Consider the following 15,480-nt stretch of genomic DNA (forward strand, 5'->3'; position numbering starts at 1 on the left):
TTCAGCTGTATTGCCATCTTTTATTGCACTTTGTAAGCTGATGCTGTACAGTAGCTGTGAAGAGGAATTATTCCTCAGTGAAAAATTATGAATGTAGTCCTCCAAAATTTAAATCGCTTCTCCTCACAACTGAATACAGTGATGATTAGTTTTGCTTTATATCAAAATAAATTCCCAAATAAAATAACAAAGTTCCACAATTTCATCAAAAAAAGCTATGACAAGTATAACAAATATTTAAATGTTTACATGAGGGCAGCAGGGTGAGGATGATATAGTAACTACATTAAAATGCAGACAAGTCTTTTGTTTTATACTTGGATTTTCCACAATACAGTATATACAAACAATAACATTACAAGGTTTTTCTTTCTCTCTTACATGCAACACTATCATGACAATTGGTGTCTAAGTGTTTCAAGACTGTACAAATAAATCTAAACATCTGCGGCTAAATTTTTTCAAAATCTACCTTAACCTTGCATCAAGAGGAGGAAACTCACAGGAGCGGGTAAACAGTCTTCTCCCTCAGTGGCTGTCATGGCAACATCATAAACACAAAACTCAACCCACGAGTAATCCTTGCACTTTTTCGTCACCGTACACACACAGTCACACACGCAACACTCGTCACTGATATGATAGATTTTCTAAAACTTTAAACCAGACCCCTGATACAGTACGGTACACTGACACATCAAAAAATGTACAGAGTAATAAGAGGAGGTCATTTTGGTGGAGACTCAGTAGGAAGCAAAACCCCAAGACCTCTTTGGCCTTAAAACGTCCATCGTTTCTTGCAACAGTGATCCACTTTGTGTTCATAAAGTATTAGCTTGTGGCGTGGCTGCTAACTCTTCCCCATTTTGGCGATCAGCTCGTCACAGATCTTTGTCAGCTCCTCAATCTCCTTGTTCTGCAAAACATTGTAAAAGCATTAAGTTACCTAAACTGTGTATACACAGAGTCTTTGTCTTCATATGGGTTGAACTTTTCTGAGAAATTGGAACTGTAGACCTATTATGATACAGCTGTTAAACTGCTTAGAGAGTGATTATCTGACAAGCAGCTGAGGTAAAATGGCAAATCTGGGTGAGGTGCAGGGAGGGGAGAAATACCAAACGTGGAAGAAGATGCTCCGGTCATTCAAAACACCAATGAATGGTGCAAAACCATCAAGACACTTCACCCTGAACACAACATCCTCACTATGAAACTTTTTTTTTCAGCAGGAACGGGAAAGCTTTTGAGAGTAAAACTGCTAACAATCTACGAAAGACATCAGACTGAGGTAGAGATTCACCTGCCAACAGGAAAATGACCCTAACCATGGAGCCATAATGTAATGATTTGGATATATTGATGTGCTATGATGGCCTAGTTAAAGTTTAAACCCTAAATCCAATTGAGAAACTAATATCCAAAGATGCGCTCCACCATTGTGACTGAGTGAGAATGGCCAACAGCTTCTGCAATCTGTAAATGCAGCAAAAAGATGTTCTTCAAAGTATTGAGCAGCAACTGAGCATCAGACATTTAGTATGGTATTATTATGCAAAATGCTCAAATCATGTTTTTATTTAATCAACAATATAAACATAAACCCCTCATAAAGTACATTGAGGAGGTTGTAAAAGGTTCAGGGGATATGAATACTCTTTTACAAGGTACAGTATTTTTTTAATGCTAGTGTGTTTGTCATCGCTGACCTTTTGCTCCAAAGTGCGCTCCAGAGAGTCCACCTTCATCTGCTCTTTCCTCAGACTGGCTTGGTGGGCAGCCTGCTCTTGCTTGGTCTTGGATCGGACCTGTGCGATCTCTGCATTGGCTCTGGAGATAAACAGTGAAAATAAAACGATACAATTACCCTTCAGTACTTGTAAAGGGATAAATATCACTCCGAAGAAGTCAGGAAAGATTGTAATGCATCTCAAAAACAAAAGAAATGGAACTAACCTATTATAAAAAGCACATTTGGGAGCTTGTATTGGTTGGATGCTTAGAGCTTTTTGGGGTGTGAAAAACTCATAATTTGAATTTGTTTATACTCACTTGTCTAGTTTCTCCTCAGCGTGGATCTTCAGAGCTTGATACCGCTGCTCCTCCTTGCGGACTCTGGACAGATACTCCTGGGCACATTTCTTCAGTACTTCTTCATTCTAAAGTAAGAGAGATTTATTTAAATGTCTTGCCCTTAAACTACACTACCCTTCACATTTACCTCTCCATGTCTAAAAATCCTTAAAATGAAATAATCTTTCATTGTAGCGGGACAACTTCACCCTGAAATTGCTTTCTAAATTCAATATTTAATTTAGGTACATTAACTGTGAGAAAAAGTGGAGGAAGACTTTTTTTCTCATCACAAATCTGCTAAAATAAATGCAACTGAGGCATACTTTTTGTGTCTAGTAATGGAAGAAAGATCTCACAGTGACATCTTGGGGTCAGCGAGTCTGTAACAAACACAGAGTTTGCCAAAATACTCAGAATTTGATTGAAACCAACTGCTTTGGTCAGCTCAGCCGCCTTAAATGCGTGTCATAAAATACGCCGCCCCTATTATTACCTATCAAACAGCCCACAATGGCTGTCGTCTTCTAGGCACGGTGATCCTTTTTAAATGCGTTTTGTTCAGAGGTGCTGATGCTTCTAATAAAACTGTCCAAGGATGGAGTCGAATAATCTGTTGTGTCTCAGTGCACCTCAGCATCGCATGCATGATTTGACAAGGCGACCCGAGGCGCTGCCAATGTGTGTCCCCCTTTCCTGCACCACTCGGCCCAGGTGGGTTTTGTGTAAAAACACTGTTTGGATGTGCACAAAGTGAACTTGTGCCTCCTCTCAAGCAAAGGTGGAGGATTTGTGATGCGGCAGGTCCGCTTCTCTTTGGGAGTTCAGGGAAACTTTTTAGTTTACGGCCGCATGAACACATTTTCAATTTATTTCAGGACATTTTCAATAAAAATCTGGTGACCTCTAACAGGAAATGGGTCATCACCGTGTCTCTCGGTGAGATATTGTTCCAAAACAGGCGACTGAAACATCACAGAAGTGGTTCACTAGAGAGAAAAGTCATCCTTCTTCATCTTTAGACCTAAATCATACAGAAAACCTCTGAATGGAGCAGAAGAGAAGACAGGAAACCTCACACTATGTGTGCTACAACTATGGGACATGTTTTTGGAGACTCTAACATTAACCTGTCCCTCCAGGATGTTGTGATGTTGCGATCGCAACTGTTAATGCAAATTTACTCCATTTTCACAAATTTTGTACAGACTTGTGATTTTCACTTCTTTTCTGACCAATCACTGCAACTCGGCTCAATTTTGACCAATCCCTCAGCCTCCTTCTAATGTAACTTCCTGTTTCGTGACGTCTCATGAGAGCTGAACCTGCAAGATGAGAGCATCTGTGCTCCAGCCTTTGAGTGTATTGTTACAGAGTAACATTTGCCATTTTGAGATGTTCTGTTGGATTTGATTATAAAGTTCATGTTAACTTAAAATCGTCTTTTGCGCTTTGATTTTATTTGTATTTGACCTACTATTTCAAGAATTGAAAATACTTATTTGCACCTTAAGTATGAACTGTTAAAATATTGTCTTTTGTTGGGAGGGTAATGTGCAACAATTTAAACTTTTTTTGTAAGACCATGTTATTGCAAAAGCAAAGTTTAAAAAAATGGGAAACTTTTAGAAAATGATGAAGCAAAATCAATAATTTTAGGCTAAAACAACCACAAAAAAACAAACATCCTGGAGGGACTGATTAACTGCATGCTTGTCAGTAAGTGAGATGATTTTTTTAACACTGTTGTTTTCCTCTACTGAATACACTCAAAGGCTGGATTTTTGTCAAATTTTCAGCCTGAGATTATCCTACTGCAGCAATATAGGAATTTCTTTATCAGTGCTAATAACTGTGAAGGGTGATGTTTAAAGTGGCTTTAAGGGCATTTTGACTTAGACGTTTTGAGTAATTAGTGTGGCACCTTGCGGAAGCCCTCCAGCACATCTTTCATCTTCTCATAACGACGGAAGAGGTCAGCCAGGGACTTCTCCACAGAGTTGAGGTCGGCCAAGGCCTGGTCCTTCTCTATGATCAGCTGCTGGATGGTGTGGTGCGACAGAGACTTCTCCTTTTGATCATCCTCTAATGAACACACACAGATTTCCTAAATCATCAGTCTATTCACTAGAGATGCTGACGTGGAAGGTACAAACATCTTCCCACAACATACATCAAAATATACACCATTTATACAATGCAACAAAGTGGAATCGAGGGTAAGAGTGATTTTTCTACTTCAGAAAATCATCATTTTTATTGCATGCAAACAAAATGTCACAATGAGGAAATCAAAGAGGAGAGCTATGTTTTATAAAGCTTGGTTTGTTTAGAGTGACACTTGCTTGTCTTTTAAGTAACTTACAGTAGATGATCTACTTGTGTAAGGAAAGCTGCTTGAGTGGCTTTAGCACCCACCTTTAGTCAAGAATCGATGCATCTTTAAGATCTTTTCATTGTTTGTGTGTCACTCAGATTGATATAGTATTTTCAAAACAAACAACTTGACAGATCTATAAAAAAAAGTCAAGTCTTAGCCTTTATATGAAATGCAACAGAATGGACAAACAAAAGCCACTAGATGAGATGAAGAAAAGGAGCACACCTGCTCCCCTCTCTGACGGACGGATGGAGAGACGCGAGCTGACACAAACAAGCAAAGTACGGCTCTGTGTTACTCACCTGGCATGCCTGTCAGGGTTATCAAATAGTAAGGGGCAATGATGGGAGCAGAACAGAAAAGAAGGGAGTGTGTTAAGTCAAACCGGGAGGGTCAAGACATGTGAGAGAGCCGAGCGTTAGACATGAACAGAAACAGATTCTGGCCTTTTAGTGGACGTGATCTGAGAAGAGCAAGACATTAACTTAAGACTGCAGCACAAGCCAAATATTCAAGAACGTCTGAAGGTGGCAAAAAAGGATGTAGGTGAGAGCAGGGAAAATGTAAAGTGAGCAAAGTGGTGACAAGGGTGCCGTCAATGGATAATTGTGATGGTTTCCACCACCACCAGTGTCAGAGTCTCTGCCGCAGCACAAGATTAACAAAGCTAAACTAGAGATGAACCAATAAGTCAGATTATGACTGACTGATAGGAAGTTAAATAAATCAAGGAGCAGCACCTGGGTGTGGACGTTGCTGCTCAGGAAATAAGGCTGCTACTATGAATAAATTATGGTCTTCTACAGCATATTTTGAATGTTTTCTTTTTCTAAAATAGTTCTTAAAGAGAGATTGCAAATTATTAAAACCGGTATTAGCAGGTGAACGTTTTCTAAAAACTTGAAAACTCTGTTGCGTTTCTGAAGTAAACCATTTGAAATCATATCAACTTCAACAAGACACCAGAGAGCAAATTAAAGCGTCAGAGTTTGATGAAAAAGATTTTCTGATGCATGGTAAATTGTGCACTTAGAGTCAATGATTACATTAAGTGAGGAAGTGAAAAACTCACCTATCATCTGTGCAATAGTCTTCTCATACTCTGCAACAATCCTCCTACAGACAAAAAAATGATTACAAATTTACTGTCAGCACAATATCAGTGTGTGCAATATTAGTAATGAAAAGAAAGGCTCGGATTGGAATAAAATTGAGAAAATTATATAAATGCCATTTCATTCACTATTTAGGTCTGTGAGTGCAGTTGAACACTTAATGTTGGTCAAAATGTCTTTTTAACTTTTTGTTTATTGAATTAAAAGTAAATAATAATAATTTGATTTATTTATTTCAAACAAGTTTAAAAAAAAAAAACAACAAAAAAAACAAACAAGCAATCAGTAGGACAGAGAAAATGTGCAAACATAACCGATAACAAAAATAATTTGTTTACCACAACTTTTCTGTTTGAAAAGGAGTAGGAAGAAATGAACACTTATTTAATCCAACCCCTTATCTCAATTTAATGAAATACATTACTCACTTATTCAATAATTATCAAAAAAATTAAAACCATGTAATAAAGCAAAACATAACACAGCAGTTTGCAGAAACTACAGCCATGTTCAAATGTCCAAAATGACATCAACATGAAGCTGGAGCACCCTGAATCAAACAAATTGGAGTACAATGTTAGAAAGCCTTGGTTCAGTCCAATCAAAGCATTTTAAAATTATAATCACTGCAATCCTAATAAAACTAATGCCCGACTGTCACTCAAAGCTATCCAGCAAGCCATGCAACCACATTTTAAGTTGTCATTTTAAAAGGACATAACAGCCAATTTTCATGTGTACAAAAATGTACAGTAGCCCAAAAAATCTGAAAATAACTTCTAAGAAGAAAATCTACCCAACGTATCCATTTTAATTTGTTTTCTTTCACACTCTTTTTCTTATTCTTGTTCTCTTTCTTATTGTTGTAATTTGTTATTTTTGCTTATTTAATCGTTTGCTAGTCTGTAAGGTTTGTTTCGTATGAGCTAATTTGTGAATAAAAACAGGAAAAACAAACTTTACAGTAGGCCATGAACATCTTGAGACTTCTCTGTTGTAGATCTGTGCCTGTTCTAAACAAAAAAAGCATCTAAATTCTTACTAAAAGTAAAATAAGTAGGTTAACCTGTCATGTGTAATAGATTTCTTCATGCTTGCATTGTTTCTTTAGAAATAACTGGACCATTTTTGACTGCTCCAGTAAAACAGGTTGTTCGGGGTAAGAGGATTGATTAGCCTCTCCTCCCTCTTAGTCTCTTAGCTCCTCCTTATCCAGAGCACAATCAGTTAAAGGAGGTAAGCTCTGTCTTATCCGTGCTAAATGACCCAGCTGCACTCACACTCACCACCTGCTAACCGACAAGAAGCTTCAATGCTGCTTATATCCAGTTTCCTGTCTGAACCTAAAGCTGTTTGCTGACTGTTATTTATTGGTGAGTTCAGAGCTGCTGTTAGCAGGTTTGGTGTAATAATATCTACAGTAATTAATTATTCAGTCATCTTTTCTATCTAAAACATCTTAAAGCACACCAGTCTGATGTGCGCTCAGTGCAGACGGGCATACTCTTTAACTGGTTTTCCATTCTGGACCCAAAGGTGTCTTTGTTTCAGATAAACCAAGTAAGAAGTTCAAAAGAAGACAAAGACATTTGCTAGATATCTATCAGTGATAGACTTGACAACAACTCAATGTTTCTTTTTACCTCATCTCCACCACTTCCTGTCGACTGTCCTCGTACTTCCTCTGCCACTCCAGAACCTCTTTCTCCTTTGACACAATCTATGAAATGGGGGCAAACACTTTTAAGTAAAGTTCTAGACGTTGAAATGAAATGACTTTTGCCACTCAAAGAATAAAAAGAAATAAAGGGAACCTCCTCTCGTGCGATGTCCAACGACTGGTCGAGATCTCTTGGCAGATGTGGACTCTCGTCTTCGATGTAGCTGCTGCTGCTGGTGATCTTGGCGTAGAGCGAGCTCTTGGGAATGGAGCTCTCCACAGAAGACAGCATGTCCCGGTGCTGCTTCCAGGAAGCAAAGGAGAGCAGGGAAAGGAACGGAAACATGGCGAGTTACAAACCGGACACCAGAACAGATGTAGGGGCTCGCACACGAGCCCAACAGGTTTCCTGAACCACGACCTCAAGGCAGCATGGAACCACAGAAATCTGTTCCACGCAGCAAAACTCTGCTGGCGAATGCTGCAAAGCTGGTGATGTTTCTGAGGACTCGGGTCGGCCACTACATGATTGGATGAAACAGCCTTTATCGCTACAGTAATTACTGTGTAATTGGCTGATGCTGGCCCCGGCTGAGCGATCATGAGCGCCTGCTGCTTGCAGAAGCTTGAATGTGAGTTGGTCTGAGCAAGACAAGAAGGAAGGAGAACAGCAGCAGGTAGTAAAATAGAGATGGACGATAAGGGAGCTCGACTGGGCAGCAGGGGCATTCCTGTTAGTGTTTGGTTGTAAAAGATTAACTGGTCTGACTTCACAGTTTTTACTAAAAACTTGAAAAGTTTCCAAGATGTGCATGGGTCCATAAAGCTATGACAACATTTATACCACAAGTTTTTGAATACAAGACTGTTTCTGGTATCACTATTTCACCTCCAAAATTTGGCCTGGAATAAAAGGATTTAGTCATCATCGGAAGAGCTGGATTAAATGAGGATTTAATAAAACGGTGGGGGCTCAAAGAGAACAACAAGAAGGAATGGAGCTAAGTGTTGTGTCTGGCTCGCGAACTAATGCGATTACTCTCGTATAAAACGAACGACTAATTCAATTAAGGTAAATAGTAGAAACTCGGATCAGTGCATCTCCATATAAAATGCTGTCTAGATGTAGCACAGCTATGATCTACTGAGACTCAAGTCTGCAGTGCAGTCTGGATGTATTTGGACTAGATTGGAGCAGCTCTGTAGTTCAGAACCAAAAGGGACAAAGTCCTCATTTTGAACTTTAGAGAAAGCCAAACAGCTTAAATCTACTGTGCTCATTTATTTTCTAAATATTCAAATCAAGGGAAATATGTTTTAAGAAGATACTTTAGCTAAAAAGATATAACAATGGTCATATCATTGAATCCAGTGTGCTGTTGTGTAACTGGGTCAGTGAAACAATGAAAAATATGTTCTTGCCCAAATACTTGGACTGCACTCTAGCTGGGTAAGAACAGATCACAGGGTGTCTTGTTACTCTTACTTTGAGTAAGGGTGAACCGTTGATATTCCACCGCCGTGTGCTGGGTTTCTTGAGTCGAGACTGAAAGGTGTGGAGCAACAACATGAGACTTGGAGGGACAAGATTGGGGACCAGAAGTCCTACTCTGACTCTTTCAAGGATTTTTCCCCTTCCTGACTTCCTAACTCAGCTGCATCTTTAGTTCCAACAAAATATATTCCTGGCACATGTTTTTTATGTTGAGAATAGCTTCGATAAGATACATTTGTCACTTTACAACCGTAAGCGGCAATGTATTTCATTAGGATTTCATGTGATGAGTGCATAATTGCAAACTGGTAGGAAAAATTATACATGGCTTTTCAAAGTTTTTGAAATGTGTATTCAGAGAAATACTTCTCATTTACAGCTTCACTGAAGGGCATAACTATCAGATGGCTGAAAACAGATCCTGCAACATACAAGATATTGAACCAAAAACATAGGACCTTAAGGCAAATTAGACTCTGAGGATACTGGATCCCTTTGCTTCATTATGGATGCTGAGGCTAAAGCAGTGGTTAACAAATCTGCAGAATGTGCCAATTTCTTTTATCCCGTTAACTGATTCATCAACAAAATAATCGATACAATAATTGATTACTAAAATAATCGTTGCTTACAGCTTTAATTTCAATTAGCAAAAACTTTGAAAACCATAAAGAATTTTTCAATCCGCTTCATAGTTACCCTCTTGTGTTGACCACATAAAATCCCAAAAGGATAAATTAAACTTTGCAGTTGTAAAACAGCAAAATGTGGTAAATTTCAAAGGTTTTGAAGATTTTTGCCCTGCGCTGTAATATTCTGTGTTGCGTTTGTGTTGTTAGTTTGGGGGGAAATAAAAAAAACAAAACTTAAATGTGACTGGAGATTTGAAAGAAACAGAGGATGATCAAATACACCAGGGAGAGTTGCAGCCATGAAACTGTGCAGCTGCGGTTTTTAGGTTATCGTGTTACATCCCCAGTCACATTCATGCTGATGTAAGCCTCTCATGAACAGGCAGAAAACAGCTCGTTGCCAGTCTGAATGGGAGCCGGATGGGTTAAGCATTGTTAGCAGTATCGTGTGGAGTGGGGGGGGGGACGCCGGGATTGTGGATGCTGCAGCACAGCCGCCATGCCGAAGGGGCCGATCGGCAAGCCGAGACACACCCATGCAAACACCGCAGTCTACAATGACCCACTTAAGCTACACCTGCTTTTCCCTAATCACTCATTCAAGATGCCTATTTTCTGCAGCGAACACGCTCACCCACACACACTGAATACAGCAGGTGCAGGCTGACTCAGCGTAGTACCTGGGGGGTTACAGTGGAGAGGGAGGGGCACTGAGAGATGCTTTGGGCTACTTGCAGAGCCTCTAGCCTCAGGGCAGCAAGCACCAGCTCCTCCTTGGCCGCACACAGGGGGGGCCAAATATCAGAGGGGGAGAGGAGTCAGTGGGATAAGGGAGGAGGGATTGAAGAGAGCAAAGGGAAACATACAAAGACTTGAATTGAGAGCACACATTTGCTGCCGTCTGCATTTTACCAATCATTAATCTACTTCACGCAGCAAGCCTAAAACTGCAAGTACGGGGAGGAGGAAACATAAAAAGATGAAAGGGATGAAGTACGCTGACACAATGGGAACGATGTGGAAACAAAAACACACACAGACACATTTCCTCCCCAGAGCCAGGACCTTCGAGGTTCGTCGAGGTGGGACAACACACCTGTAGTTTTTGGGCGAATGCGGTTGGGTTGGTCTCAGCCAGGTCAGGCTCCAGGTACTGAAGGGGGTCCTCACACTCTGACAGCCTGTCTAACAACAGGGGCATGGCCTGGGCTGGAGCAGGGGCCACCACGGGGCCCTGGCCAGAGGGCTACAGGGGCACCAGGAGGAGTGGTCAAAGGGGTGGGGTGGAGGGAGGGGGACGGGACAGCACAGCAAAGCAAGCGCTGAGTGTTTGAGTGGCAGCTTATTTCCTGAACCAAAGCTGGGAAAAAGTGTGTGATGGGGCTGATTTTTGGAGAATCACTGTGATTTGAGTCCTGGGATAAAGTCTCTGGATAAAGATGCTCATTTCTGATTAAACAACAACGTGGAGTAAGATGCAACTAAATAAAAACATGACATACAGGTGCATCTCAATAAAATGGAATATAAATTAGAAGATTCTTTTTTACGATTGCAGCTTATACCTAATGAGAACCTACAATTCAGACTACTTTTTTTTTTTAAATATTACAACTTAAAAGTATTAAAGTAAGGAACAAAAGCAAATTTTTAAAGAGCTAGGTTGTTAATGGAGTGCTGTATCTAAGTATTTTAATAGAAAGTTTAGTGGAAGGGTAAAATGACAGAAACAGGTGCACAAGCCACAAGGATAACCATCAGTTCTGTGAGATCCAATCTAAAACTCAAATATTAGTCTACTAAAAAGTAAGTATAAGAATTGAGCAGCAGCCCAAGTAAGTCACATTCGGATAAATTCGTTTCAGAAGTACAGTTGTAGCCTTCATCCAGGACTTTTTCCTTTCACTCAACTTTTTTTATGAAAATATTTGACAGCACTCTGAACATCAAGCTTTAAAAAAAACTTTGTGGTTTACTCTCTTTGTGGAGGGTTTCAAAGTTCACTTTTCCATGTAAGTTACTGAAATAAATCCCCTTTTTATTACAGAATCTACTGAGATGCATCTGTAATTCCCATACATGATGATGAGTACACAGAAAAATGAAAGCCAGTTTATTCTTTATAACACATGTGATCCATGCCAGCTGTTTACTGGTCTCACCTGCTCATCCCTCTCTATGCTCTGTGTCCGGCTGAGGACATCGCTCTCTCTCTTCCTGCCCTTATCTCCAGCAGAACCTTCGGGTCCAGGCCGCGGGCTCAACACCGGCGTCTTCATGCCTGCAGATATCTGGGCTTCCATTTCTTCAAAACTCCTGTGCAGAAGGACAACAATCTGAGGTCTGAGTAAAAGTGTCAGGGAGTGTGTGAGACATCTATATAAAATAGAAGTGATAATTAATACTTTATTTTACCAAATAAAATGCATTAAGTACTCGACCCAGACTGTTGGTCCATACACTAAAAATATTAATGAAAAAAACTGTGGAAAAAAATTCACACTATTATGACGTTACTGATTTAAAGTTGGTTAGTTGAACTTTTTTTTTTTCATAAATGTAGAGGTAGTCAAAATTATTTAAATCCAGTCTATTAAAGTACAAATATTCAGTAAAACAAAATTGAATATTGCCATAAAAATTAATTAAAATAAATTATTGTTAATTATGTAGAGTACATGATGACTGATTTTGGTATTTCCTGCTAAAGGCATAAAAAAAAAAAAACTTATAGCTCCTATAAAAACGTTTCTAAAAAACTTTTCTAAAGAGTGTCGAGGAAATGTTTATCCCACTGAAATAACTTAAATTTACGGCTAAGGTGTGTGTTTTTGTGTGACATGATATCTATTGTAATAAGATACATTTATTTCAATGCTTTTTTTAAACATATTTTCACCAGCTGAGCCAATAAGTGGTGAGGACACTCAATAATCAACCAATAAATATATTACAGTTTAGGTTTCAAATGCATACAAACATCATGACAGTATGAAAATTTAAATCACAGACATCGACATGAAATATATTATGCAATGCTGTAAAGTAACATATCTAGTAATGTTGCAATGTGTGGATAAGTAATGTAAGGCATGTTTTACCCGGTGCAGGGGGAGCTGGGCTCAGATCCATGTCCACAAGAAGCTTTGGTTAAGTTGTCAGACACTGAGTCCAAGTTCAAGTACAGAGATGGCTTTTTGATAGACACTGGCTGCAAAAGACAATTAATAAAGAATGCTGAAAACTGAAATGTTTTATCATCAATAGAGATGCTCAGAAACATTAGCTGGTAAGTGGAATCTAACCACTTACTGGATCAGCCTGGACTGGTCTATCAAATTAGTAAAAATTAAAAAAAAAACTTTTTTCTAATGAACATATCAGACCCAACAGTTACCACAGAAAAATATGTAACTGCAAAAATGTGATGACACTACTGATTATAATTAATGCACATTTCTACTTTCTATTCCTACAACATTTTCCTGACTGATATGAAGAGTGTGAATGCATGACACTTAACATTTAGCAAGTTGCTAAATATAGTGTCCAAGCAGTCCATTACCACTGGGATATTGCACACACTGACAATGCGTTGACAAATGTGACTCCTTATATAGTGCAGCTCTATTTTTTGCGCTTTTGTCTGGAATGGAAGAGAAGTTTAGAAATGTTGGGAACCCCAGAAGAGACAAGGACTTAAGGTCTGCTGGGAATACAAATGAAGCAGCTGTTTGTGTTATACTAACTATGATAATCTCTATTACGAGACGTTAAAGACCAATAAAAGAAATATTGGCAGGGAGAATTCAGAAGAATATGCTTAAAACAGTTGTTATATCCTATATGTGCAGTCCTCAAAAGGGAAAAAAAATACAGTTAGAAAATTAAATAAGTTAGAAAATTATTTAAATAAATTACATTTTATAGGTTAATTAGACACAGGCTGGTGTTTACCAGGTTTTATATCTGGTAAATACGATGATTTTCTGAAAAAATGGTACCTTATCCAAACTCGTATTCCAATTTATTGAATATGGCCGTGTGTTCGCTACAATATGTATCAAAACAATTTGATTTGTGCATCTCCAATCAACATACACAAAAACATCAACATGCATAAAAACTGAAAACAAATCACATCTGTCAATATGCCAAACAAATACTTACTGGGGAGGAAGAGCCGATCTTCTCCATGTACTCAATTTCATAGTCCAGGACTGAAACGGACCAAGAAACAAAACCAAGAGTTACAACCAGAATATCAGGTGGACAACCACAGTGATCAGTGTTTAGGGCAGTCTGATGGTGATCAACCAGTGCTGTCTGCTCCCTGTTTCATCTACGACCCAGATGGATGGGTTGAGCCAGACAGCCTCTGGGAGGAGGTGGGTCTTTTGGTGGTCAAAGGGCAGTAGAGAACTGGGCCAGCCCTTTTATTTATTTTTTTTTTTTTTACTACTAGAAGAAAAGTCAATACACTACTGCTCTATGAATGGATAACAAAGTAACTGGCTGCTTTACATGAGCATCTATCCAAACAAAGCTTTGAGTTTCACTGAATAGCTGTACGAGAGTGGTTCGCTTTGATGTTGCATGAACACAGGTGCCTGGAGCGGACAAAAAAAAAAAGAAAAAAAAAATCAGACAGTAAGGCCAAACCTGGATTCTCCTGAGGGAGACTGTTCTCGTTTACGAAAGTTGTAACGTCGCAGGGCTGCGGGAAGTCTTGGTGGTCAGTGTTTAAATCTTGGTCCACCTCGTGGCGGACCGCCCACTTATGAACGGTGGAGGAGGCCAGCTTTTCCTCGTCTGTGGCGTGATCATCCTGCTGATGAAACGACGAAGATTCATCTGCAGATGTGGGATCCTGCAAGAAAACGGCAAAGAGGGAAACTCTAAAAATCAGCTAGAACTTTAAAAGTGAGAAAGAACCCCAAAAGAGAGCAAATTAAACACACCTGGGATGTGTCGGACAACGGGGATTTCTTTGGTGACCTCTTCACTCTGAAAGTATTACTGAGGGAAAAGATACAACAAAACATAAATTATTAAAACCCAAACACAATGTTAGATCCGGCATCTATGGTCTTAAACTTAATATTGTTCACTGGTGAAATTCCAAGTACTCTGGAAGGAAAGCGTCTTTCTTCACGTGAAAGGTTGACATTACTTCATGAGAAACAACTGAATTCACTGTCAGAATTACAGCTCAGACAAGATGAATAATTAATATGAATTCTAATTTAAAATATTACAAAAACTTCTGCAGAGAAACAAATCCTTTTATATACCCTAGTAGATGGTGACACAAAAGTTAAATGTGTATTAGCTGTTAAAGGCATGTCGATATATATGTATATATATATATATTTTTTATAATTTCTGATTTTTTTTATCTATAAAATAAAGCTATTGTCATAATTAATTGAATCATTAGTTTGTTAACTCACCTTTGTATTTTTATTAATACATGTTCACATTCTGTATTATTGTGTATGTTATTTTACCGTCTGTGTGTCATTTACTTGCACTTTTTGTACGCTGCTTTGACAAGTGAATTTCCCTATTATGAGATAAATTAAATCTCACATAGCAATAGCTCAAAATGAACACAAGGGGGAGCTCAAGCACTGTCTTCTGTTAAAACATTTCCCAATGTGAATATAAGCTTGTTGTTACCTTTTAGAATGAAATGTTAGATTTTTTTTTTTTACATTTTTCAGAGTGAGATTATTCTACCAGAGTAAATTATTAAAGTATTATACTTTTTTCACATATCTTCCCCAGGAGTGCTAAAAAATCTGTTCATGTCTATAAATAAAGCTTATTTCTGACACAGAGCTATAAAGAGAATTTAAAAGATAACTAAAAACATGTGTTCTCATATTTGACTTTAAAGTTCAAATGCATTAGTTAGATAGTAGGCCCAAAGGATGATGATGTCTCTGTTAATAGGACAGGGGACAACATGCTGCTTTTTAAGATGGAGTTTAGGGTCGGAAAGGGAAGATGGCTGTGTTGTCCCTCTACTTACAACAGACAACAAAGAGAGGACACACCCCTGGGCTTCCTGTGATACATGAGAATACACAAACACAGGTGACAGAGAGACAGACAGAGGA

At 38.8% G+C, this 15,480-nt stretch overlaps 1 protein-coding gene across 13 annotated transcripts in view; it reads right to left on the bottom strand.

Annotated features, from left to right (window-relative positions):
* Positions 1-15,480, bottom strand: part of tacc2 (transforming, acidic coiled-coil containing protein 2) — a 58,089-nt gene continuing 42,609 nt past the window's right edge. For 5 of the 13 annotated variants that reach the window (XM_017308952.1, XM_017308942.1, XM_017308944.1 and 2 more), the window contains 17 exons: positions 15,393-15,428; positions 14,317-14,374; positions 14,018-14,225; positions 13,526-13,575; positions 12,457-12,566; positions 11,518-11,671; positions 10,452-10,601; positions 10,036-10,128; positions 8,715-8,774; positions 7,383-7,529; positions 7,212-7,288; positions 5,526-5,569; positions 4,756-4,764; positions 3,998-4,158; positions 2,053-2,159; positions 1,710-1,830; positions 1-916 (listed from right to left, as the gene is read on the bottom strand). In XM_017308952.1, coding sequence (XP_017164441.1) covers positions 851-916; positions 1,710-1,830; positions 2,053-2,159; positions 3,998-4,158; positions 4,756-4,764; positions 5,526-5,569; positions 7,212-7,288; positions 7,383-7,529; positions 8,715-8,774; positions 10,036-10,128; positions 10,452-10,601; positions 11,518-11,671; positions 12,457-12,566; positions 13,526-13,575; positions 14,018-14,225; positions 14,317-14,374; positions 15,393-15,428 — 1,651 coding nt within the window. In that variant the 3' untranslated portion in view covers positions 1-850. The remainder of the gene's footprint in view (positions 917-1,709; positions 1,831-2,052; positions 2,160-3,997; positions 4,159-4,755; positions 4,765-5,525; positions 5,570-7,211; positions 7,289-7,382; positions 7,530-8,714; positions 8,775-10,035; positions 10,129-10,451; positions 10,602-11,517; positions 11,672-12,456; positions 12,567-13,525; positions 13,576-14,017; positions 14,226-14,316; positions 14,375-15,392; positions 15,429-15,480) is intronic. The other 8 variants (XM_017308945.1, XM_017308946.1, XM_017308949.1 and 5 more) reach the window with 8 other exon arrangements.

The sequence above is a fragment of the Poecilia reticulata genome, linkage group LG15, assembly GCF_000633615.1.
Source record: "Poecilia reticulata strain Guanapo linkage group LG15, Guppy_female_1.0+MT, whole genome shotgun sequence".
Classification (NCBI taxonomy): domain Eukaryota; kingdom Metazoa; phylum Chordata; class Actinopteri; order Cyprinodontiformes; family Poeciliidae; genus Poecilia; species Poecilia reticulata.